The 25,427-nt window shown below is 40.0% G+C and overlaps 1 protein-coding gene across 4 annotated transcripts in view; it reads right to left on the reverse strand.

Annotated features, from left to right (window-relative positions):
• Nucleotides 1–8,077: 8,077 nt before the first annotated feature.
• The window catches only part of si:ch211-105j21.9 (sialomucin core protein 24-like), a 41,108-nt gene continuing 23,758 nt past the window's right edge, over nucleotides 8,078–25,427 (reverse strand). For 3 of the 4 annotated variants that reach the window (XM_048612271.1, XM_048612269.1, XM_048612268.1), the window contains exons 2-4: nucleotides 20,809–21,459; nucleotides 14,769–14,936; nucleotides 8,078–9,323 (exon numbers count right to left, since the gene is read on the reverse strand). In XM_048612271.1, coding sequence (XP_048468228.1) covers nucleotides 9,094–9,323; nucleotides 14,769–14,936; nucleotides 20,809–21,394 — 984 coding nt within the window. In that variant the 5' untranslated portion in view covers nucleotides 21,395–21,459 and the 3' untranslated portion in view covers nucleotides 8,078–9,093. The other variant, XM_048612272.1, reaches the window with a different exon arrangement.

A 25,427-nucleotide genomic window follows, 5' to 3' on the forward strand; every position in this document is an offset into this window, starting at 1 on the left:
TTACCTTAAGTATCCTGTATGTTTTTAGTGAGATCACCTCTCATTCTTCTAAAATCCATTGATATAGAGTCCCAACTGGTTTACCTTTTACTCATAAGACAATCCCTCCAAGCAGGGAACATTCTAACATCAGGCCAGGCAGCATCAGAGGAGCAGGAAAGTTGACATTTCGGGTCGGGACCCTTCTTCAGAAAAGGTTCAGAACCCGACCCAAAACGTCAACATTCCTGCTCCTCTGATGCTGCCCGACCTGCTGTGTTCCTTCAGCTCCGCACTGTGTTGTTTCTGATTCCAGCATCTGCAGTTCTTGCTATCTCTGAACATCCTAATCAACCTTCTCTGTACTGCCTCAAATTAAATAATATCTTTTCTCTAATAAGGGGACCAAAACTGCTCACAGCATTCCAGATATTGTCTCACCAGCACCTTGTACAGTTGCAGTAATTCTTCCATACACTTTTACTCCAATACTCTTAAAATAAATGCCAACATTCCACTGGCCTGGCTAGCAGCCTCTGTGCAGAGAAAGCAGAGTTAACAATTCGAATTCAGTGACCATTCTTCAAAACAGAACTTCTTCTGAAGAAGGGTCACCGGACTTAAAAGTTAATTCTGTCTTCTGTCCACGGACGCTGCCAGAATTGCTAAATTTCTCCAGCAATTGCTGCTTTTGTGTGTTCAGATCTCTAGCATATAAAGTTCTTTTTTTTATTCCATTGGCCTTCCTGATTACCTGCTACACCTGTGTACTGGCTTTCCATGTTACCTGCAGAAGTACCCCCAAGTCGCTGTGTGTTACACTTCCTGCAGTTTTTCTAAATAAGCTCAGTAATACTTATAACTTAGTTTCTATGCTCTGAATATCTGCTAATGGGACCTTAGGCAGAAAGCTTTCAAATCTTCATGCTATAGCTTCAACAGCCAAACTCCGTTTCATGGAAAACACAAAATCCATTTCAAATCTCTGGCCTCTCCCTGTCAGACTGACAGTATCCCCACAACGTCCCAGTTACCATTCAACATCTACCATTTTCCGGAACATAAGGTTTCTCCTCAGCTTGCTCAAACCAATTCCCAGGTACTGGCCTTGTTAATGGCCAACATCTCCTACCTGTTTATACATAATGCTGTCTCCCAATGATAAACTTTCTACACCAATTTTTTGATCAAGAACCAACCAGTAATTAACTTCCAGGTGCGGACTTACAAACAAATCAGAGCTTGTTTGTTCTTTTTTTTAACTCAAGCTGCTGCCCAGAGTCCAAAGGTCATTTTCAGCTCACAGTTCTCAATTCACAGCTTCAAACTACAGTTCATAAAATTATAAAATAAAAAGTGAAAAGTCAGTAAGGGTTATAATACAAGGATATCATTAAATCGATCTATGATCAACATTACCCCTATTTTCCTAGTGCACAGCTTATTTGCTTATGTGTGTGGCGCTTTAGATTAGTTTGTCGACTCACAATGCAATGATTGTAAAAGGTCAATGTATGTCTGGGTGAAACAGCAATTTCTAGGTTGCTGCATAGCTGCAACTATTAGAGGGAACATTTCTTATAATATGAATAATTATTGCATTCTAAGAAATATTTGGATGTTAATACAAACATGGAGAACTACGGCACCAGACTATTCTCTATAAATTAAAAGAACAAAAGATGATCTCAGTGAAATATACATGTGTAAAAAGTGAATTTAGTTGGAAGTGGACACTGGGATTTTGATGTGTTATTATTCTCTTTCCAGTTGTTGCAATCTAAGCAATAGGCAAACTACATGCTGCCTAGTGGCATGCAATCCTGTGCTAAGTGTGCCGCTAAGTGGCTTCACTACCTTTGGGCAGACTGCACCTCTTAAAAGTAAGTTGCATTCTGCTGCAGCTGAAGAATCCCTGAGCAAGGAGTGGAAATGGCTCTGCAGGGCAGAGAGCTTTACTTATTCTTCTTCAATGCAGCACTAAAGGCCATGGCGCATGAGATAAACCTTACACAAGTGTTCAAGGTCATTAAACATACTTTTAACAACCTATCCTTACAAATGAATCATTAGCCACACATTCAACTCCATTCACCACACCTCCTCTCACAATTCAGACTCTACATTCACACCTCCACCACACCCTTTGTATCCCTCACAGCCACAGCTGTCAGTTTGCACATACTGCCAGCTTATCAACAATAATTTATCAACAATGCTTGGATTAATACAAATAACAATGATGTAGATATTATAGAGACTTGATTGAGAGAGGTACAAGATGGCAGTTTGACATTCCGGGATTTAGATGTTTTAAATGTGATAGACAGGGATGTAAAAGAAATTGGGTGTTGCAATACTGATTAGAAAGAATATCACAGCTGTACTGAGGGAAGATACCTTGAGGTTCATCCAGCAAGGTCATATAGGTATAGCTCAGGAATAAGAAGAGTGTGATCACTTTGATAAGATTGTATTACAGGCCTCCCAACAGCCAATGGTTGATAGAAGAACAAATATGCAGACAGATTACGGAAAATGTAGAAACAACAGGGTTATTGTGGAGGGTGATTTTAACTTCCCCTATATAGACTGGGACTCACTTAGTTCCAGACGCTTGGAATGGGGGAGAATTCGTTAGGTGTGTCCAGGATGGTTTTTTGAAATGATATGTAAATAGTCCAACAAGGGAAGAGGCCAGACTTGAACTGGTTTTGGGGAATGAGCCTGGCCAGATGATCGAAGTTTCAGTGGGTGAACATTCCAGGAACAGTGACCATAATTCTGTAAGTTTTAAGTTATTTATGGATAAGGATAAAAGAGTGGTCCTCAGGTGAAAGTGCTAAAGTGGGGGAAGGCTAACTAATGTAATAATAGGTAGGAATTGGGGAATGTAGATACGGGCAGCTGTTTGAGGGTAAATTCATGTCTTGCATCTGGGAATCTTTAAAGGCTAGGTAATTAGAGTTCAGGACTAGCATTTTCCCTTGGATGACAAGAGAAATTGAGAGCTTAGTCAAAAATAAAAAAAGAGGCATATGTAAGGTTTAGGAAACTAAAGACAGACAAAGAAATCAAAGAATACGAGGATAGCAGGATAGAACTCAAACAAGGAATGAGGAGGGCTAAAAAGGCCATGAAATATCTTTGGTAAACAGGATTGAGGAAAATCCCAAGGCATTTCATACATATATATAAGGAGTAAAAGGGTATCTAGGGAATGGGTAGGTCCACTTAAGGACAAAAGAAGGAATTTATTCGTGGAGTCACAGGAAGTGGATGAGGTCCTTAATGAATACTTTAGCTCACTACTCATGAAAGAGAAGGACATGATAGATGGTGAGTCGCGGGTTGGATATGTTGATGTTGTGGGGCATGTCAATATAAAAAAAGGAGCAAGTGTTGGATGTTTAAAAAGCATTAAGGTAGACAAGTTCCCAGGACCCGATGGGATCTATCCCAGAATGCTGTCGGAGGCAGGAGAGGAAATTGCAGGGGCCTTGTATGAAATCTTTGTATCCTCTTTAGTCACAGGACAGGTCCCAGAGGACTGGAGAACACTTTACGTTTTTCTTTGTTTAACAAGGGTAACAGGCATAATTCAGGAAATTACAGACCAGTGAGCCTTAAATCTGTGGTAGAGAAATTATTAAAGAAGATTCTTAGGGATAGGATTTACTCACGTTTGGAAAAACAAAGACTTATTAGCAAGTATGTGCGAGGAAAGACATGCCTCACAAATTTGATTGAGTTTTTTGAGGAAGTGACAAAGATAATCAATGAGGGCAGGGCAGTAAGATGTCGATATGGACTATAGCAAGCCCTTTGACAAGGTCCCTTGTGGCTGGCTGATACAAAAGGTAAAGTCACAAGATCTGTGGTGAGCTGGTAATATGGATACTGAATTGGCACAGTCAAAAAAGACAGAGTAGTGAGAGTAGTGGTGGAAGGGCGTTTTGTTTTGACTGGAGATCTTTGACCACTGGTGTTCCGCAGGGATCAGTGCTGGGACCTCTGATTTGCATAATACATGTAAATGATTTGGAGGAGAATGTAGGTGGCCTGATTGGTAAGTTTGCGGATGACACAGAGACTGGGGCATATGTGGTTAGTGAGGAGGATTGTCAGGCAACACAGGAGGATATAGATAGGCTGGAGATGTGGCAGAGAAATGGCAGATGGAGTTTAATCCAGATAAATACAAGGTGGTGCATTTTGGAAGATCTAATGCAGCAGAGAAGTATAGAGTCAATGGCAGAACCCTTAGTAGCATCAACATACAGAGGGATCTAGGCATACAAGTCCACAATTCCCTGAAGGTGGCAACACAAATGGATAAGGTGGTCGAGAAGGCATATAGCATGTTTATGTTGTAGAACAGAAGGACCTAGGAGTTGAAGTACATCATTCTTGGAAGTTCACATTACATATAGACAGGATGGTTAAAAAAGCATTTGGTATGCTTGCCTTCATTGCTCAGTCCTTTAAGTATAGGAGTTAGGAAGTCATGTTGAGCTTGTGCAGGATACTGGTGAGGCCTCTTCTGGAACACTGTGTCCAGTACTGGTCACCCAGTTATAGGAAGGATATTACTTAGCTGGAAAGGGGTCAGAAGAGATTTACCAGGATACAGCCAAGTATGGGAGGTTTGAGTTATAGAGAAGGGCTGGGACTTTTTTCACTGGAGTTTAGGAGGTTGAGAGACAACCTTATAGAAATTTATAAAATAATAAGGGGTATAGATAGAGTTAATGGAGTTGCCTTTTCCCTAGAAGGGGGGATTTCAATGTTTAAAATACATTTGCATAAGTACATGAACATGAAAGGTTTGGAGGGATATGGGCCAGGAGCAGGTAGGTAGTAACTAATTTAGTTTGGGATTATAGTCGGCATGGACTAGTTGGACCAAAAGGGTCTGTTTCCGTACTGTACTGTTCTTTGTTCTTTATATAATCCAAACATGAATAGATACACTTGCCTTTCTCTAACAGACACAGCAATGCCTAATCAACAAGTCAAGCAACAGCACCTATCATCATCCCAGTGGAGAGAAGGTGCTAGTTATATCATAGGTCATGGCCAGTAGTGGGATATAAACAGTAGTTGAAGATGACATCTTGTGTGATACTCTGCACTCATTCCATAGTTCAAAACTGAAGATTCAATAAGCTAAAAGTTCTCACTTTTGCTCCTTCTTCACCCTACCCCTACCCTTGTATTTTTCTCCTTTCAAATCGCCAAAAACTTTCAGAAATGTGAAGTCCGAGTGGAGTAGGATACTGATAAAGAAGAAACACTGTTACCCGACTTTAACATTAACAGCCAGTAGCTCAGGTAATGACATACAATATACGTTAGGAGTTACTGCTTATAATGAGTGACCAGGCACTTGTGGACTACAGTTGGGAATGTTGATGCCAACATCCCAAAGGCTAGATCACAGATGAGTTCTACTGCAGAAGTATTAGATAAAATGATGGTGACGGGATGCACTTTGATATGTATTCTGATGACAGTAGGCCTACCTCTATGCCACACTTTTGAAGCTTTCCTCTGCTTCTGCTGTTGTCCTTCATCTGATATTCAACATTCCTCCACAACACCATTTAGTCTTGGCCCATCCATTCCCTTTGCCACTGAATCCATTTCCCTCCCTGATCATTACCTCAGAATTTTCATAACCTTGGTTTCCAGTTTGACCCTTTTGAAATTCTGTCTCAGCCTCTCTATCACGAGGACCAGTTACTTCCATCCTGAGGCAGTGCCCAACTCTATTTCTGACTCAGCCCCAGTACGTCCAAACTCCCTATCTATGTCCTTGTAACCTCCAGACGTACGTAACTATTCCAAAGTTCTGCTGTTTGGTCTTCTATCCATCACTGAGTATGAGCTTGTCCTCACTCACATTCTTCTGGTCATGTTCTATACCATAGAGTTCTGATCACCTATCACTCCTGCTGTTGCTGATTTACTTTGGCTGGCAATCCCTCACCATTTCAACTTTAAAAATCTCATCCACATATTAAAATTCCTTCATAGTTTCAGTCCTATTTAACTTAACAGCCCAACAACTCTGACTCTGGGTTCTTTTCCAACTCTCCTCCTTTTCCCTTCAGTGAGGAGTCCACATGTTGTGCAATTTTCTTCTTAAACTCTCTCCCTCTCAATCTCTCTACTCCTTTGAAAATCTGCATGAAAGCCACTTGTTTGAGTAAGCTACTGGTTGCCACTCTTACCAACTCATTCTTTGGTTCAGTATCCATATTTTTCTAACTAAAGTTCTTTGAAACATCTTGTGATGTACATTGACATTAAAAGTGATATCTAAAACGTGGAATGGCATGCCATGTGAGCTATGGTGAGGGTATTTTTTGCTTACTAATGGTCTCATTCATCCCTTCTTTCAGGCAAGTTCGCATCGATGAAGCAGTATACTTACAGCAGTATCTAAGTCTTTGATGTTGCTTGTGCTACATTGACTGACTTGATGAGATTAATTAAATATTTCCAGCACTGAGTGAAAACTAGTAGTGCATTTATTAGTATCAGTCACTGTTTCCTTCAAATTTCTGACATCTTGTATCATTTCGTGCGTAGCAAATGACCTTCTTTGTCTTTACCTCCCCATTTATGTATAAACATGACCTCCAACACAGCTTTTGAAATTATTGGGCAGTTCCCAGTTTAGACCTTCTACAATCCTGCTTTAGGATATGGTACTAGTTTTCTTATTCACACAAACACTCTCCCTGCAGTCAAAAGTTACCTGGATTCATGCACCATTTGCTATTTGGAAAATAAAATCATTTCTGGATAAGCTAAGTGGAGTATTAATTCTGTGCTGGTGGAGTATATCCTGCAAGTCAATCTGCTTTCAGTGTTCTGCAAGGTGAAGTACCAGCACGATGAGGATTGGGGAACTAAACTGGTCATTCAAGGTAATGTAAATGTTTTATTTCCCTTTGTGAATCATGGGGAGCAAGCAGTTAATGTGGCCCAGTGTATGAATTGTTGTGGCCTCATAGTGCTACATGTGGTTGAGAAATTGGCCAAAGATAGCTTTTTTTTCCCAGCCAGCAATGACCCTCCACTCCTCATACTCCACATTAAGACATACCTAATCCCACATAGTGGTGACAGTTCCTGTCAGTTAAATAATGAAGAATAGATAGGTGCACAGCGAATCTGTGAATTAAGATTATACAAACAACAGATAGAAGTAGTCAGTAGCATTTCCGGAGCATCAAAAGCTCAGAAAGGCCTTTTGTATGCTGCTTGCAATGAAATTTCACACTGAAAATATTTATGCTTTGTGTGAACTTTATCAATAAAACACTTTTATCAACAAAACACCTCAAAACTTTTAAGAACAATCTCAAAGGCATCTCCCAATGCATTGCATAGCTAACACTCAGATACTTATAAAAGCTTATACATTTTCTTATTGCAGCATTTGTTGTTAATTTAGCAGACTGAGATGCAAAAAAAAAAATTAACCAAACAGAAATGCTGTGTGATAGATTGTGGAAAAGCTTTACTTTCGATAAGTATTCAGGTGAAAGTCATTATAAAATTATTTATCATCCTGGTATGTTTATAAAAATAAATCTATACAACATTAAAATAGATTGCAACAGGTTTCAGACACCAGAGATATGTTTAAACATTATATCTTTAAGTACAATCAACAATTTAGCCCTTATTCTGTAAAAATAAATATTGCATCAGTTACCTGGCCCCTGTGGAACTAGTCATATTCCTACATCATTGCAGGTCATCATATTGTACCTGTTGTTAAGTTAATTTTAGGCAGATCTATAAGAAGTGCAGTTAGCAGGAAATCATTTTGGGGATGAATTTGTTTGCTATATCAGAATCGATCAATCCTATTCCAAGGCAGACTGTTTATTGTTCACTCAGTCCACAATCTTCTGAGATATGAATATTCCTCTATTACTGTGTTTTTGTGACATGACCAATTTTAATTGTTGCACAAAAACAAAGTTGCTGGAAAACTTCCAGTTCTGAGGAAAGGTCACCGGACCCGAAACGTTAACTGTTTATTCCTTCACAGATGCTGCCAGACCTGCTGAGCTTTTCCAGCAACTTTGTTTTTGTTCCTGATTTACAGCGTCCACAGTTCTTTTGATTTTTATTTAATTATTGCACCCTTGTTTTACTAGCTCTAGAATTTCCTCCCTATATCCCTCAGCCTCTCCATCTGACTTTTCTCCTTTAAGACACTTGTTGCTCCCTGTCATACTTTTTTTTAACAAAATGCCTTCGGATATTTCAGTACATTAAAAGTAAGTTGCTGTTTTGTCCTTTAAGGCAGAATAGTCACTGTTTTCAGTGTACAAATAGTGTGCAGGCCCAAGTAAATTTGCTATTCTTCCTTCTTGATATTCCATGACCAAACCACCAGAGAACCAGCGAGTAGTTGCTGAAGGGAATATGTTGGCGTGGGTAAATGCTGCAAGCTCCCAAATGACAGGTTTTTAATATCTGGCTTTAGGGCATATGCACAGAAGTAGAGCAGTTCAGTGATCAGATTTTCTAAAAAAACAAATTAAAGTACTAATTGAGGACACATCTTGGTGCATGGAGATATTACTAGTTTTAAAACATTTCGATGTTTGATTTTCCTGCTGGAAATAAATATATTAGATTGATACAAAATTGATAAAAATTAAGACTTTCTATATCTGATTCTTATTCATTTGAAAATGATTTCCCTAGATATATTGCTCTAAATATTTGAGTGCACAGCTTGAGAAAGAAATACTTCTGCATTTTAAGATTTTCTTCAAAAGCCTGGTAAATAAGACTTTTTCTGTTTGACAGCTGAATGTTTCTATTTGCAAATTAGAACATGGTTGTGGTACAAGCAGAATTCACATAGTTATCTAGTTTTGCAAGGCATCTTTTGGGAGTCTTGGGTACAAATACAGAAGCACACACAATGCAGAATAGGTGCTTAGTTTGGAAGTTCAGTTATGGAGGCTTAGGGCCAAAGTATGAAAGTCTACCTATTATTTATTCATTTTATTATCAATCAAAACCTATACATGAAACAAGAGTGAATCAGAATTTTCATAGTAGGTTATAATGAACCTATGTTTGTGGTTGAAATGTGTTAAAGGAAGATCCTTGACCTGTGACCTCCCTTTCTTCCGGTAAAAATTCCAGTCTGAATTGGCTGCACTTGGAAGTAAATGCAGGATAGTCACCGTGAAACTCATCATCTTCTTCAAGGACAGTCATGTTGGGATTATAAACACGTGATTCATCATAAAGACCTCCTGAAATTACCAATGTGTCATCTGGAATATTGTAGCTTCGCCCTGCATAAAAGAAAATAGACATTCACACAACAGAATTAGACTAATCTCTAGTGAGTTTAGTGCCTTTGATTTTTCTCCAGTGTTCATCATGGAAGTCTAGACTTTAGTCTAAGTTTTGGAGACCTGAATCATCTTGGAAATTTGCCAATTAAGTGGCTAACATGGATGTCTGCTTCAGTCAGCCAGCCAGCTGCATTTAAGAAGCAAATCAATATCTTACGGCATAGAAGGGACTCTGTTTGCCATTTCAAGTTCAAACTGAACTGGTCACAGATTGTACTGTTAACCCTTCAACCAGTTATACTGGTTATCAAGATGAAGAGACCCCTGAGATGTAACCACGAAATTATTTATATGGAACCAAGAGGAGAAATTTAATTGTTAGACTGTATGTTCTTAATTACTGTGTTCTAAGCACTCTGATCTTCATCACCAGTATCGCTGGTGGACAATCCAAAAATTCCATGAGCCGCATTGAACACGACGATTTCACAGCATCAAAACAGAATAATGTTCCTTCAGTAAGTTTTTACAGCAATATTATAAATACTTTCTTAAGAAAACAAAAGGCTGAATTTTACTAAAGAAATTGGCTAAGCGTCAATTTCAGGGAGTTTCAAAAAGAGGCTTCTCACCAGGAGCTCTAGTGAGTGTTCTCATGCCGTTCTCTGCAACTTGCCTCATACACTATGAGCCATGTCTCTATGGTGCCCTGCTTACACTACCTTCTGCTCAGCAATGGCAATTGTATTTGCCACTGCTAGAACCAGTTGGTATTCCTGGTGATAGTATTACTTTTAAAGCCTAGCTATACAGCAGATCAAGTGCTGCCTGCCAACAGCTGCCCTTCTCAGTGCATGTAATGGGAAAGAATTGAAAATGAAAAGCTTCTGAGGGCACATAGATGGCACGGTTGCAAATACAAGTGCATATTCAAAAATGTAACGCTATTTACATCATCACCCATCTGAGCGGCTGTGATGGTAACTGCAGTTACAAGAAACAAGCTTAATAGACTACCTGTCCTTAGAGTCATACTATAGTACAGCAGCCTAAAGGGGCTACTACACTTGGCCTAATGCCCAGTGTAACATAATATCTTCTCATTGTTCAATGTTGGACCATCAAGTACTGGAAAAGCTCTGTTGAAAATATTCACTTTTATTCACACAGCAAAAGCAACAGAAGAGCAATGAAAATCTGCATTTGCTTCTAGAAACAAACTGGGACTGATTGACTGTGAATTTGTTGCTGCTCAAAAGGCAATGAAATATCACTCCTCCCAGTTAATATCTATTAGAACTAGGTATCTATCAAGTCCTACTGGATTTGTTGTGCCTGGCGCTATACGGTTCTATTGTGCTGGTGATGATCCTCCTGCTCAATGTCTTTGAATTCCTCCTTGGAAGACTTCTCTCCCAGCTCTTCAGCATCCATCACATCCCCTGTTTCCCAACTCTACTTATGCAGAGTGCAGAATGCAAGGATTATGCAGCACACAGTGACTGGGCTGTTCTGCAAGGTCCCTGCAGCAGATTGATCCAAGCATCAGAACGTCATTTCAAGGGCACCTATATCCGCTCTATGATGGCCCTGGTGGCAGAATGAGTGGCATTATATCTCTGCTTAGCCTCATTCAGGGGGTTGTTTAATCAGCAATGGTTACAGAGACTAGCCCTTTGATCCCCAGTAACTGTCCTTACAAGGCCTCTGGCCCTTGAAACAAAGCAGCAACATGGAAGATCTCAAGTAAATGGGAGCTCCCAAGGTGCCTAGATATACCAATGATCAAAAGATGACTTGTACATTGATGTAATGAAATCCTTTTCTGCTGATGAAGTTTGCTGCTTTATGTGTGGTGTCAAATGACGTGTGTACAGTCTGTACCTGAGGAATGCCTGCCCTCCATACGGGAAAGGAGATGAAATGGTGTGGTGTGATCTGCCATAAATCGTGTTGGTAACAATCTAGATATATTTGCACATTGAGGGTTATGAAATCCCACAAAGTGTATCCTTAATTTTTTAAAATTTGATTTATTATTGTCACATGTACCAAAGTACAGTGAAAAGTTTTATTTTGCGTAGCACAACCATCATCTTGATAGCCACTGGGATAGAATGGTCACATCCCTTCAGGTCACGTGTCCTTCTCCAGCAGTCGGCATAGATTTGTGATGGTGTCTTGGGACATCATCAGTTTGTGGCATTGCTAAGCCTAATTCATCTGAAGGAAATGGCATTGAGGAGGGTGGACTCTGGCCTTCGGCCTTCCTGTATATCCTTAGGGGATCTTCTGGATATAGCTACAGATGAGGAGCATACCAGTACATCTGGTACCCTCCATTTCTCTGCAACTTCATAGCATGACCATGGTGACAATAATCCCTGCTGTGGCTGGATCACGCTTCCAATGAACCTGTGTGGGGAATATTAGAAACAGAACATGTTCTTAGTAATGCAAACAGCCAGCATTTGTCATACACACAAATGTCAGTTTATCCTAGTCCTCCATAGGTGACATGAAGGACTCCAACAAAGGGGGCATGAAATGCCTCAAAACGTTGATATAGTGGATGTTATTCTGATTTATGCAGCTCAAATCATGTGTTGCAAGGACAAAAGATGATGATAAGTGCTGGAGATTACTGAAACCTTGCTTTTGCCTCCACCTATATTACCCAAGAAAGTCAGAGTTGTTTAAAGAGCATTTTGTTAAATACTTACAATTCAAGTTGCGAGGGAATCAGTTCCATGCTCTTGAGCTGCCTGTGGAATCTTGGATTGACTTTGTGAATCATGGACAATCAGTGAAACTTTTAAGATTGCCAATGATTACTGCAGCTTCACAGAGATGGCCATCATCAATCTGTAATGGCCATCATTAATTTGTAATGGCCAATGGAATTATGAAGGTTGCCCATGGCCAGGATTTTGTATCCCACACGTTAGGACACTGCATGCATTTCACGTGCAGGGTATTATGTTTACAGATATCTTAAACCTGGACTGTATAAAAACCCAATTAAATGCAATTACCCCTTGAAGGGATTCAAATTGCTCACAAGTAAAGCTCACATGCTTAGACAGGATAAAATTACTTGTTCTACCTGCTGAATGTGTTCACAGATATTTTCCATTTCCATTGCACATTTATGGTTTGCATGAGGCTGGAAGACAGTGTAGATCACACTTAGCACAGTCAGTCACAGGCTCATCCTGGCATTCAAACTTCCAAACCCCTGCCATGAACCTCCTTTCTTCTTTGCACTCTCTGCTGACTCCATCAGTACTGAGCTTTCACACATTCTCACCCAACTCTGATTTATGCATTTATCATACCCATTATAGACCTCAGCCCTACAGCTTAGTAATGCCAACCATCGTGCTACACTGTCCCCCTGATGCCAGGGCAGTTGTGACTATTGATATGTAATTACAGTCCTCTCTGCATCCCAGCAGGCTACTTTCAATCCCCAGAGTTAATTTTCCCAACTTCCTCACCACAGAAGTGGTCACGGATAACTCCTACTTCACTTCCACTGTGCTGACCCCAGGACGGACCACAGCCCACTCCCCTGACCAACTTAGACAGATAGCCCCAACTGAGGTTTGAGCAGCCCCTGTCAGCTTTCCGTACGGCTCTCCGAATGACTTATCAAGAGCTCCCAAGCTGTTTGCACTGGACCTACAGGTTTGGCTGTGGCCCTCTCCCTGAGATATAGATAACTAACCCGTGATCCTGATTGTCTCAAGTGATTGACTGACTGTATCCAAGCCCTTGAACTGAAATTGCCTAACTGTAGGCCATCTCCATTGGCCTGACTGAAGACTACTGCATCTGCATCACCCAAATGACCATATTCTCTGTGTTGGCTACATTCGTTGCTGGTTCCATACTGTAGTTATAACATTGACATAGCACAGTACAGCAATGATCACAGCTGTGCTTCAAGTGCAGCGTTGAAGTTGGGAACCATATTGTACATGGTTTAGAGATGCGCCACAGTGTTGCAGTGAAGCTGGTACTTGTCTGATGCCAACTTCATGGTTGGGTTTGTGGGCAGTCCCTACCCATGGACTGTGTGGGGGACTGCTATCCAAGATGGAGACCCAGAGGAGGAAGCAGCAAATTGGAGTTGCTAGGTACCTGCTCTGACTTTGATGTCAAGAAGAGTGTATGTAGTTTCTATCCAAAGCATGGGCGAATAGAAAACCACGTATAAAATGAGTTTTGGTATTAACAACACACAAATGGGCCTCTCGTTGCTCACTAGTGAGATTCTGGTCTTGCCATTCAAAACTTGGTTCCAGCATTGGATTTCTTTTCCCCGCCCCCACTCTGTGAAGAATCTAATTTCTTCTGATTTTGCTACATTTTACTCAACTAACTCAATTGCCCACATTGGACACAATCTTCCTAGCCGCTGAATAAAGTGATTTATAATTTTTGAGGGGTAATAATCAGTTGCATTTTACCCGATAATTTGTTCCAAAACTTGTTAGTTTTGGTTACTGTAAATATTGATGAGTAAATTACAGTAACTTAAAATCTGAGCTAAAACTTCAGTTTACCAAGAAGAGCGTAGTACTAGCCTGGAATCTGTATTGTCAATGATAATGGAGATATGCTTTTAATCACAAGCTTTTGAAAACAATTTCAAGACAAAATGTTAATTTGGTTAGAATGGTGACAAAGTGATGTTGTATATTCATGCTGCAATTGCTGTGGACAGATTCAGCGCCTTTAATTTCTTCTGTAATTTCTCATGGGACCTGATTTTATTATTATTTTTATTTTCCTCCTTAGTAGGCGACTGGAGAACATATTTGTTGTTCAATGTATTCTGGAGTATTTGGCTTACTCTGGTTAGAGTTTAGTTATTAAATACAGACAAACGATGGAGTGTTGCCAACTTTGGTACGATCTGTTACTGAAAGTTTGATTTTCTGCATCCACCTACTCCATTTCCACTGGTTGACACACCTATCCTCACATTAATTAGAAAGACTCTTATCTAACTGGATGTTTTTGACTTCCAAACAGCCTTTCATTACACTGCCAATACTTTTATAATCGAGAAACAAAATAAACAAAAGTATAAATTTAAAACATTTTAATGTCCTTTTGAATTTCTCTCCTGCGGCTTGCCACAATGTTGTAGAGATTAATCTTTAATTTTGGAGACTCTAGGTCAGTCTAGGAGATATGCATGTTTTAATGTGCTTATGGAAACTGCTGTGTGTGACAGAACATGTAGCAAGATCTTGGGAAAAATCTAAAAGTAACACAAATTGTAACTAAGTTTATTACCAGGAGCTCAAAGCAATTAATTTTATTTTACTTGATTTAGTTTTATTAAACAAAGCTGATCTACATTCCTTTCAGTTTTGACCTGCTAATTATTTCTCGTGGTTTCTGTTTGTCTTGTGTTACTATGCATACCTGACTCCTCATTTGAAGTGGCACAGAGAGGGCGATGGGAATACTGGGCTCTCCTTCGTTTGCATTTGGTGACATTATACATAATAATAGTTAGAATCACAACTCCAAGAATGGTACTCAAGCAGATAGTCAGAATTATTTCTTGTTTTTTCAGATGCATGATTGTGCCTGGAAGAAACAAAATTAGAACTATTAGTGTCTTCCTTTTTTCTCTTAAGTTACAAATTATTAATTTATTTGGTTTACCTAGGTGTTCAACAAAAAAAAAACTACTCAAAATCAAGTGCATATACTGCTTTCACAAAATAAGGGATAAAGCTGTGGAATACAATTAACAAATTATGATGACAGGCTTTAGTACAAGGGTTAGCTTAGTTGTTAAATGGCTATACAATGACAGAATTATGCTTCCCATTAAGACTGATCAATTTTCTAAAAGGAAAATTAGATGAAATTTTCAGTGACCAACGAAAATTACCAAAGGATCTCACATTTGAAGTCTTTTTCAGTAAGAAACAAGCTAAAATTTACTTAACAGGCAACCAAATACACCAAGCTAGAGAAAGGTTACTTTTACCTTACAACTCACTCTTCCGTGCACCAACACTTCTAACAAATGTGTAATGATGGAAGTGCCGAGTTACTCCCAACTTTCCAGTAAGCTCAGTCCTCACTACCACATCAGGTCAAATATTCTAGAATTGTAGACTCATAGAAGTTTGCAGTATAGAAGGAGGCCATTCATCCTATCATGTCTGTACCAGTTCCCAAAACAGCTACCAACTAGTCCATTCTCTAGCCCCAACTCCATAGCCGTTCAAAATCATTACTTTCATTTATATGTCCAGCTCTCTTTTGAAACCTCCTATGGAATCCACCGCCACGACTCTCCCAGGGCATTTGCATTCCAAATCCCATTACATATCTAAATAAAGAAGTTTCTCATCATTTCACTCCTAGCTCTCTTGCTGGCAATCTTGAAATTGTGACTGATAGTTACTGACATGCCAACTAGTGGAAACAGAATAGCCTTCTCTACCCTGTCAAAATCATTCATAATTTTGAACACCTCAATAGGGTCACATTTAATCTTTCCTGCTACGAGGAGAGTAAACCCAAATTTCTTAACCTTGTATCTAAAATCCCTGATTCCTGGTATCATTCCAGTAAATTTTCTTTACACTGTCTTCAGGTCTTTAACACCCTTCCTAAAAAAAGGTGCCCAGAACTGAACACAATACTTCAAATGTGATCTAGTATTCTCTTAAAATAATTCCACTCAGCCTTAATATTCCATAAACAAATTTCATCATCAAGGCCTACTTTGGTTATTCCTTGATCTTTAAATCTCCAAAATCTGCATTTGTTCCATCCTCTTCTTTTCAAACAGAAAACCATCTCTCACCACAGCATTCTGTTGTTTAGTTGCTAACACAATACAGTCTTCGCCTTGGTCTTCACAGCAGTATCTGACATTTTATCTAGAATCATAGAATCCCTTCAGGGTGGAAGCAGGCCATTCAACCCATCAAGTCCATACTGACCCCCTAAAGAGCATCCCCTCAGACCCACCCTCCTACCGTATCCCTATAACCTTGCATTTCCCATGGCTAATCCACCTAACCCACACATCCCTGAACATTATGGGCAATTTAGCATAACCAATCCCCCTATCCTGCTCATCTTTGGACTGTGAGAGGAAAACAGAGCACCTGGAGGAAACCTATGCAGACACGGGGAGAACGTGCAAACTCCACACAGACAGTTGCCCGAGGCTGGAATCAAACCTGGGTCGCTGGTGCTGTGAGGCAGCAATGCTAACCTCTGAGCCACTGTGCTGCCTATGTGTCTGTTTCCAAAAAGTATTTGCCCCTATTTCAATGTCAGGGCGTGAAAGCTGACACTTGATTTTCAATAGATTTTGATTTGGGTTTCTTTCCCCACAAGTGTCCTCGCAGTCGGCATCATGGTGAAGCAATCTGGGAAAACTGTCCTGCTTGTTGGGAAGAAATAAAGAGTGACATCACAGGGTAACCTGAGTGGTCTTACCCTACTGCAGGAGTACAGGCTCCAAGGGAGAAAGGTGATTGGTAAGCAGCAGATAAGATCAAGTAAATATTTACAACTTTTATCGCTTATTGTTTGTAAAGTCTTTACATGGTTTATAGTTTCAAAGGGCTGTATTCTGTAGCAACAATGAACAGGAAAGAAGGGCCCTAGAGAAATTGGTAGTATTTAATATTAAGCATCTTCCAAAAGATTTAAAAGGGTAAGTCATGGGAGGAGAGATCAAAGATGTGGTCTACTTCTCCTGCTCTATATGGGAAGCCAGGCACATTTCCAGTACCTGGGACCTGTGCAGGAAGGGTCTCCAGTTGCAGCTCCTGGACACCAGATGCCAGAACTGTAATGTTGGGAATGGCATCAAACAGGAAATCGGAAACACGAGTAAAGGAACATCTGTAATTATGGGTGGCTTTAATCTACACATTGATTGGGCAAATGAGATTAGTCACAAGACTAGAGTGTGTACAGGACTATTTTCTGGACTGATACTTTGAGGAACCAACCAGAGGACAGGCAATCTTAGACTGGATATTATGCACTGTGAAAGGAATAATTGGTAATGTAGTTGTGAGAGTTCCATTGGGGGTGTATAACCGTAATAAGTAAAATAGTTTATCAAGATGAAGAGTGAGGTAGTTAATTCTGAGACGAGAGTCCTGAATCTTCATGAGGGAAGCTACAATGGTATATTGGGTATGAGTTGGCTATGATGGATTGGGAAAGGTTTTCTGAAAGGAATGACAGTGAGAAAAATTCAAGGAACAAATGGGTGAGCTACAAAAATTGTTTCTTCCTGTCTAGTTCAAAAGTTAAAACAGAAAAGAAGCCAATCCAGGATTATGAGGGAAGTTGGAGATAGTATTAGATGGAAAAAAAAGGCATACAAATTGGCAACAAAACAAGTAACAGACCTGAGGATTGGAAACAGCTTAGAAGTCAGCAAAGGAGGACCAAGAAATTGATTGAAAATAGGAAAATAGAGTATGAGTGTAAGGTTGTGTGAAACAGAAGAACTGACTGTAAAAGTTTCTGTAGGTATATAAACAGAAAAAGATAGGTAAAAACTAATGCAGGTCCCTTACAATGAGAAACGGGGTAATTTATAATGGGGTACTGGCTGACGGACTGAAATCATACTTTGCTTCTGTCTTCACAAAGGAGGACATAAATAACGTACCAGAAATGATGGGGAACTCAGGGTTTTGATATGTGTCAGCCTCCAAAAACCCTCGTGGCATATCTCTGATCAATTTACAGATGCTTGTGCACTTCAACGCTACATCTCAGGCTGCATCAGCAACTATCATTATAATACTACAGCATGGACACTGCCTGTTCAGGGACACACACCCAGCTCAAGGACTGGACCAGGCTGCGCAAGGAGCAAGGATCATCTCTGGGTTCTTTCACTCACTGTTATAGTGCTCACTCACTCTGAACTTGCTTGGATGCTCACAGCATTCGTGTTTTGCCTTGTCTTTTTGTCCTTTTCCCTCTCAGCCAGAGATACCAGGCTCATATTACTACTGAGCTCTGAAGAAGAGTCATATTGGACTCGAAACGTTAACTCTTTCTCTCTCTCCAGATGCTGGAAGACTAAGTAGTTTCTCCAACATGCTTTGTGTTTGTTTCATATTACTTCTGTTCTTGCCTTGCCATTCAGTAAAGGCACAAAGGATGGAAACAAGTCATGCTTGTCTGCAGGCCTCTGTCAAGTCTTTGCTCAGAGGGTCCTGGCACAATGAGTCAAGGGCAGTCTCCAATACCAGTCCAGGGGCTTGGGCATAGGCAGTCAGCCACTTGGGGTGGCCCTCCACATAAGGAGTAGGAAGCTGTATGTTGGACCACCCTCATTAGGACACTTTTTGCCCAAATTGGGTGCTGTTTTCTACTTGGAATGAGACAAAGACAGGTATTAAGGAAGGTGCAAGTGGGGTAACATAACAGCGTTTACTTTTGATGCAGGTGGGGAGGTGTCTGAGTGAGTGAGTAGGCAAAACAGAGGCAAGCAGGGATATTGGTGTTGGGTTGGGTGACAGAGCGAGGGAAGATGTTAATTGGAATAGGAGCGGTGATAGACCATGTGCCAAGGTGGGTACAGTAGCAGGGACAGTGTGTGAGAGAGCGGTATTAGAGAGAAGATGATGGCACTTACTGGCAGAGTGGAGAAGGTCATTGACCTTCTTCCCACAGTTCTGGGCATTCCTCCAGATGGCTGAGACTATACTGACCCAGGTGGCAATATTAGACTCCTTGAGGCCAAGAATAAGAGGTAACCTGATTGAAACATTGAAGATTCCTAGGGGGCTTGACTGGATCACGTTGAGAGGCTGTTTCCCTTTGTGGGAAGACCAGAGGGCATAATCTCAGAGTAAAGGGTTGCTTGTTTATGATAGAGGTGAGGAGAAATCTCTTCTCTCAGAGTGTAAGGAATCTGTGGAATGCTTTACCACAGAGGGCTGTACAGGGTGGGTCATTAAGAATATTCAAGGCTGGGACAGACAGATTTTTAATCAGTAAGGGAATCAAGGGCTGTGGGAGAAAAGGGAGGGAAGTGAAGTTGAGAAATATCAGATCAGCTGTCATCTTATTGAGTGGCAAAAGTTGACTCGAAGGGCCGAATGGCCTACTTCTGCTCCCTGTCTTATGATCTAATGGACCCCTTGATTAGAGTATTGAAGGAGAAATGGGTATGTGTCTGTGAAAAATAATGCTTGTATCCCCAATCTGGAATCTTCTGCTGTTTTGGAACACCATACTGCTGTTTTTGGCTTCTGGCAAATGAGGTGTACTATATTCATTCAGTAAATGGTGGCAGAGGCTTTGTGTTGAGGTACATGTCTAGATCTCAGCATATGCACCTGGATGACAGATCATAGATTTTCTGTAGAGACTGTATGGTTCAGACTGGTGTACAGGTGAGCTATGGTGTAAGTTTTTTTAAAAATTAATTCAAATTAATATATTGTGATCAAAACCACATTTGTCAACTTTCACACTAGAAGATTTGGTAATCTTTGCTAAAAAATAAAATTAACATGAACACTAGTGATATGGGATATATTTTCATTAGAGATTACTTCGTGCTTCTCTAATTTAGATATTGACCACATTTAGTCTTAAGCTTATGGTAACTTTTTTTCCCTTCATCCTGGGTGCTGATTCAATCTTTTCAATTAATTTGAGGAGGTCAGGCAAGGCTGAATACAAACGAGTAACTACTTTTTTCACAATAAAATGAACATGCAGGGCAATATTTATGATCAGACCCACTCGTTTGAATCAGTACAACTTATCTATGTGTAACAATAGAAAATTAAAACTTCCGTGGGTGTCCACAACAGTAGTTGTGGTTTATTTAAAGAAGAGCTCTTCAATATTTAGCACTTCTTCACCTTAGCAAAGGGCACAAAACCTGCTCTTTAACAAACCTGTTTACCCTTCTATTCTCAAGTCTCTCTCTCTCTTGCTCTATGCTCAATAGCTGTTTCCTGTCTATGCCATAGCCTTAATCTTGAAATTCCTTCTACAGAGGAATCTAAGGCTTTCCAACACTATGAGTAGTAAATATTTAATTACATATGCAGCTAACTACATTAAGCATAGTAATTAACTTTCTTTTGCCTTTTCATACTGGAGGATAATCACTGCTTTTATAATTGGAACATCAAAAATTTTTTTTCCCAAATCCTTTAAATCAGAAAATCAAACAATCTGTCTTTTTAACTATCACAAAATTACAATGGTGCCCCTCATATCTGCACCAATTTTGAGCATTTTAAGTTGGTGCCAATCTCCTGACTTTTCCCTGTAACCCTGCACACTGTTTCTATTTAATCACTCATCCAATGCCCTAGAGTCCTCCAACTAAAGCTGCATCCAACACACTTCCAAGACAGTGCTTTCCAGACCCTAACTACTCACTGTGCGAAAATGGTGTTTCTCATTCCACTGTATTTCTATCAAACCTTACCTGAAGTTTTAGTTGTTATGATCGAGTACAGTGAACCTGTATTAGGTTGAGTGACACCAGCACTGGTTGGCTGTTTATTTGTTTCAGTGAACCCTCTCTGTGTTGGCTTCAGTACAGTTGTCACTTTTGATGTTGAGACTTGATGCGTTGCATTAATTTCACTCTCTGTAGCTGTTGAAACAAATGTTGCACTCGTAGTGGACTCGGGCATGTAGTGACTTGAAATGTGAGGCGGTGTTGTTTGAAATACTGTTATTCCTGTTTTAGAAGTTTGAGAACCATCAGGCGCAGCAGGCTTCATTGATTTAGTTGATGTGGCAACAGTAATCCCAGGGGCTAAGGCACTCGTGTTGTTACTTGTTGGGCCTGGTTTCAATGTAGGTGACACTGCTCCTGTCTGATTGGATTCAGTTACAGAAACACTGCTGGTTTTAGTAAGATCTCCAGAAGAATTACCCTCATTGCGAAGGGAGTTGTTAATGGCAGAAACCTTTGGCCCTGTTGCATCAGCAGAATTCACAGCTAAGGCAGCAAAACATTGAGTAAATAAAATGTAAACTGCAGTAGGCCCAATCCTGACTCTCATTTTGCTTCCTTTTACTGCTTTTTGTCAACAGTAGCTCGTAATTTTCTTCAGTTTTCTAGTTTATCCTATAAAATATAAAAAATGGTTAATTGTTTACAGCCTCCAGCAATGAAGTAAACGTCAAAGATGTTACAGACAGAATACAGTTGTTATTTATAAAAGACCTAATGATGGTATGCCGTTCATTACAATTAGACTACCTTTCACAGGCCACTTTCAACTTTTACCATAGAGATTACAATACAACATTAAATTATATTAAATTATAGTAAAAATAACATTTACATTGAAATTAATTATAATTGAGCAGAAATTAATCTCAGTGGACAAAAAATAAGGTTTGTTAGTATCTAAACTTTAAATATTTAAACACTTATTAAAAATGATATTAGCCACTTGGTCTCTGGAGTATCTATGAAATTTTCCTTGTTCTACTGTAAAGTTAGGTCTGCAAAATAAATATGCAAAACTCATTGCACTGAAGATAACCATGATCAAGTTAACTATTGTGAACACCCACATAGAGTGTGGTTTTGATTTTTTATCCCTGACTAACCCAAAATGTACCATTGTTTCAATTTTGTGATCCTTTCCAGGGCTAATTTATCTGCATTCATCTTAAAGACACAGTCTGAAAATCTGCTATTAGAAGTGGTTTGTATGGTTAGTTAATGATTATCCTGTACCTGTTTGAGGAATGAAATTAAACATAACAGAGCACAAGAACACAGACAGAATTAATCCACAGGAGACTGATGCTTGTTGTACTTGCAAAGTCTGAAGAAATCCTTCCTTTGAATACAATGGGAGGACGCTTATTTATTCATTAAAATCTGGATCAACCATATGAGTAGAAGTATTCTATTAGCTGCCAGATAAAATTGTCTGCCCTTCAAAGCTGCTCAATATGATCTCCCCTGTTCATGACAACTTGAGGGGTTTGTTCAGCAATGACAGGGGATCATCAGTTGCTGAAGGTAACCATGCAGGTACAGCAGGCAGTAAAGAAGGGAAATGGTATGTTGGCCTTCATTGTGAAAGGTTTTGAGTACAGAAGCAGGGATGTGTTGTTGCAGTTGTACGGGATCTTGGTGAGACCACACCTGGAATATCATGGGCAATTTTGGTCTCCTTTTCTGAAGAAGGATGCTGTTGCTCTCAAGGGAGTGCAACAAAGGTTTACCAGGCTGTTTCCGGGGATAGTGGGTCTGACGTATGGGGAGAGATTGACTAGGTTGGGATTGTTTTCGCTGGAGTTCAGACGAATGAGGAGGAATCTCGGAGACTTAGGAAATTCTAACAGGACTGGACAGGGTAGGTGCAGGGAGGATGTTCCCAATGGTGGTGTGTCCAGAACCAGGGGTCACAGTCTGAGGATTCAGGGTAGACGATTTAGGACAGAGATGAAGAGACATTTCTTCACCCAAAGAGTGGTGAGCCTGTGGAATTCATTACCACAGGAAGTAGTTGATGTCAAAACATTGAATGTATTCAAGAGGCGACTAGATGTAGCATTTGGGGTGAATGGAATCAAAGGTTATGGGGAGAAAGCAGGATTAGGCTATTGAGTTGGACAATCAGCCATAATCGTGAAGAATGGTGGAGCAGGCTCAAAGGGCCGAATGGCGTCCTCCTGCTCCTATCTTCTATGTTTCTATGTTTCATCAGAACCCTTTGAGATTTGTAGTCAAGTCAAACAGAATTGTGTTCTAGCACCAAAATCTTTTGGTACTTTCTTCCCTTTGTTGCTTTTACATACCTCCAGGTCATCAGAGCATTATTCTGCACTGATGCCACACTAACACTGTATACCAAGAAATACTTGTAATGGCACACAGACTCATTCCCATACCAGTAAAGTTAGAAGCCACACGACACCAGGCTATTGTCCAACAAGTTTATTTGAAATCACAAGCTTTTGGAGCACAGCTCCTTCATCAGGTTCAGTGAGAAGGAGACAGACACAGAGTTTATATGCAGAGAGATCAAAAGTGTGAGTGGAGTGTCAGATGATAAGTCTCTGCAGGTGACCAAGAGTGTTAGACAGTGTGTAAAGTGTCAACAGCTGACTAAACAGCGATGGGATGACCTGTAATCTGATTAAATGTGGCAGAGAGATAATTACAAAAAATTAAAAATAAGGTGGCTCTGGAGACAAACTAAATGACAGGAGTAAAATGATAGGTATAAGACTCTATAAGACTCTTATACCTCTCATGTTACTCAAGTCATTTAATTTGTATCCAGTACTACCTGATCTTTTAATCTCTCTGCCTATAAAATCTGTGTCTGTGTGCTTCTCTCTCACTGCACCTGATGAAGGAGCTGTGCTCCAAAAGCTTGTCATTTCAAATAAACCTGTTGGACAATCGCCTGGTGTTGTATGACTTCTGAATTTGTCCATCCCAGTCCAACACCAGCACTTCCACATCATACCAGTAAAGGTTTAGTTTGACCATCAGTTCAGAGAGACAAATGACAAGAACCAGGAGGACACCATATCACCATCTATCAGGAACAAAAACACAAGTTGCTGGAAAAGCCGGGCAGCATCAGTGAAGAAAAAGTCAGAGTTTACACATTGGGTCCAGTGACCCTTCCTCAGAACAGAGGAAAGATCACCGGACCCGAAGCATTAACTCTGATTCTTTACTTCACTGATGCTGCCGGATCTGCTGAGTTTTTCCAGCAACTTCTGTTTTTGTTTCTGATTTACAGCATCCACAGTTCCTTCGGTTTTTATTCACCATCTATCAGAGTGGGGAACCAATTATGTCAAAAGGAAAAGGATAAAGCGGGGGGGTTGGTTTAAATGAAGTTCACAATGGGAGGGCACCAGATTAGTGAGGAGATAGATGGTTGCTGAGAGACAATTCAGAATTAAGAGGCGTCAGCCAGAGAGCAAAAGTACCTGACTGAGTGACAGCACACCTCAACAGGGGCCTCATATCCCACTTAAACCCAGTCTGCACCTCTTAGATGTAAGACATACTTCCTAAAAGCAACTGGTGCTGGGGTGTTTGGGGAAGAGTTTGAATAGGATGTGGGGTGCAAATTGCTGAGAAAGGCAAAGATTGTGCCAGAAGTGAACAAGAGGACAGACCTTCCAGGGCAGTCACAGTAGATAAAACCATTGCTGTTAATGCCAGCAGTGTAATTCCAAGTACCAGAATGTAGTATTGCAAACAGTTCAATAACCCCATTTGAATAAAGTCAGTGAATGTATCATTTTATGATAAATCCTTACTTTGCATTGTTCAAATCACTCCACCATCTTTATTCACCCACCAAAATTTTGTCAATTAAAACTCACCATTTTATTCATAACTTCACTCTTTCAGCAATGCTAAGTACGTAAGATACACACACACATCACATTTTGTGCTCACTATCAGCTACTGAACTGTGACAGACATATTCCCAAAACATATTGCATCATAGACCGAGGTGCATTTTCCTTGCTCTTATAAACAAAGTGGCCCATAATTAGAGGGAGCAGCAGCTAAGGAGTGGGGAACCAACGTTCGATGAATATACAGTTTAGTAACAGGACTAAGAATCCTTTTAGCCTCAATTCCATTTTCCCTTCTACGCCCTTCTATACTCTGACTCCCTTGTCAATCGAGAATCTATCTTAGTCAGCCTAAACAAAACTAAATTACCTCACCTTCAGGAAAGGAAAGAATTCTACAGACCAACAACCTTCGGAAAAAATTTTCATCTTCTTAATCCCAGATGGGAGACCTTTGTTTTTTAAACTGTTCTATTCTAGTAACTAAGGCAATGAGACAGAAAACTGAAGGTGAATTAGTTACACACTTTGTATACTTTTATTTACAAAGATAAACACTAAATATATGCACCAAATCCAAAAATCACAGTTTCAGTCTGTTCCTCTATATAGGAACTCTCAGTGAATTCATGGTTAATGCCCACCACCCAATTTCCTGACAGAGAGCTTCTCTTGTCAAATGGATCACAGTTTGTATGTCCTTGCATGAAGAACATCCATTGTCTCTGATGTGGATGGCAG

This window comes from Rhincodon typus, chromosome 25 (genome assembly GCF_021869965.1).
Source record: "Rhincodon typus isolate 14 chromosome 25, sRhiTyp1.1, whole genome shotgun sequence".
NCBI lineage: Eukaryota > Metazoa > Chordata > Chondrichthyes > Orectolobiformes > Rhincodontidae > Rhincodon > Rhincodon typus.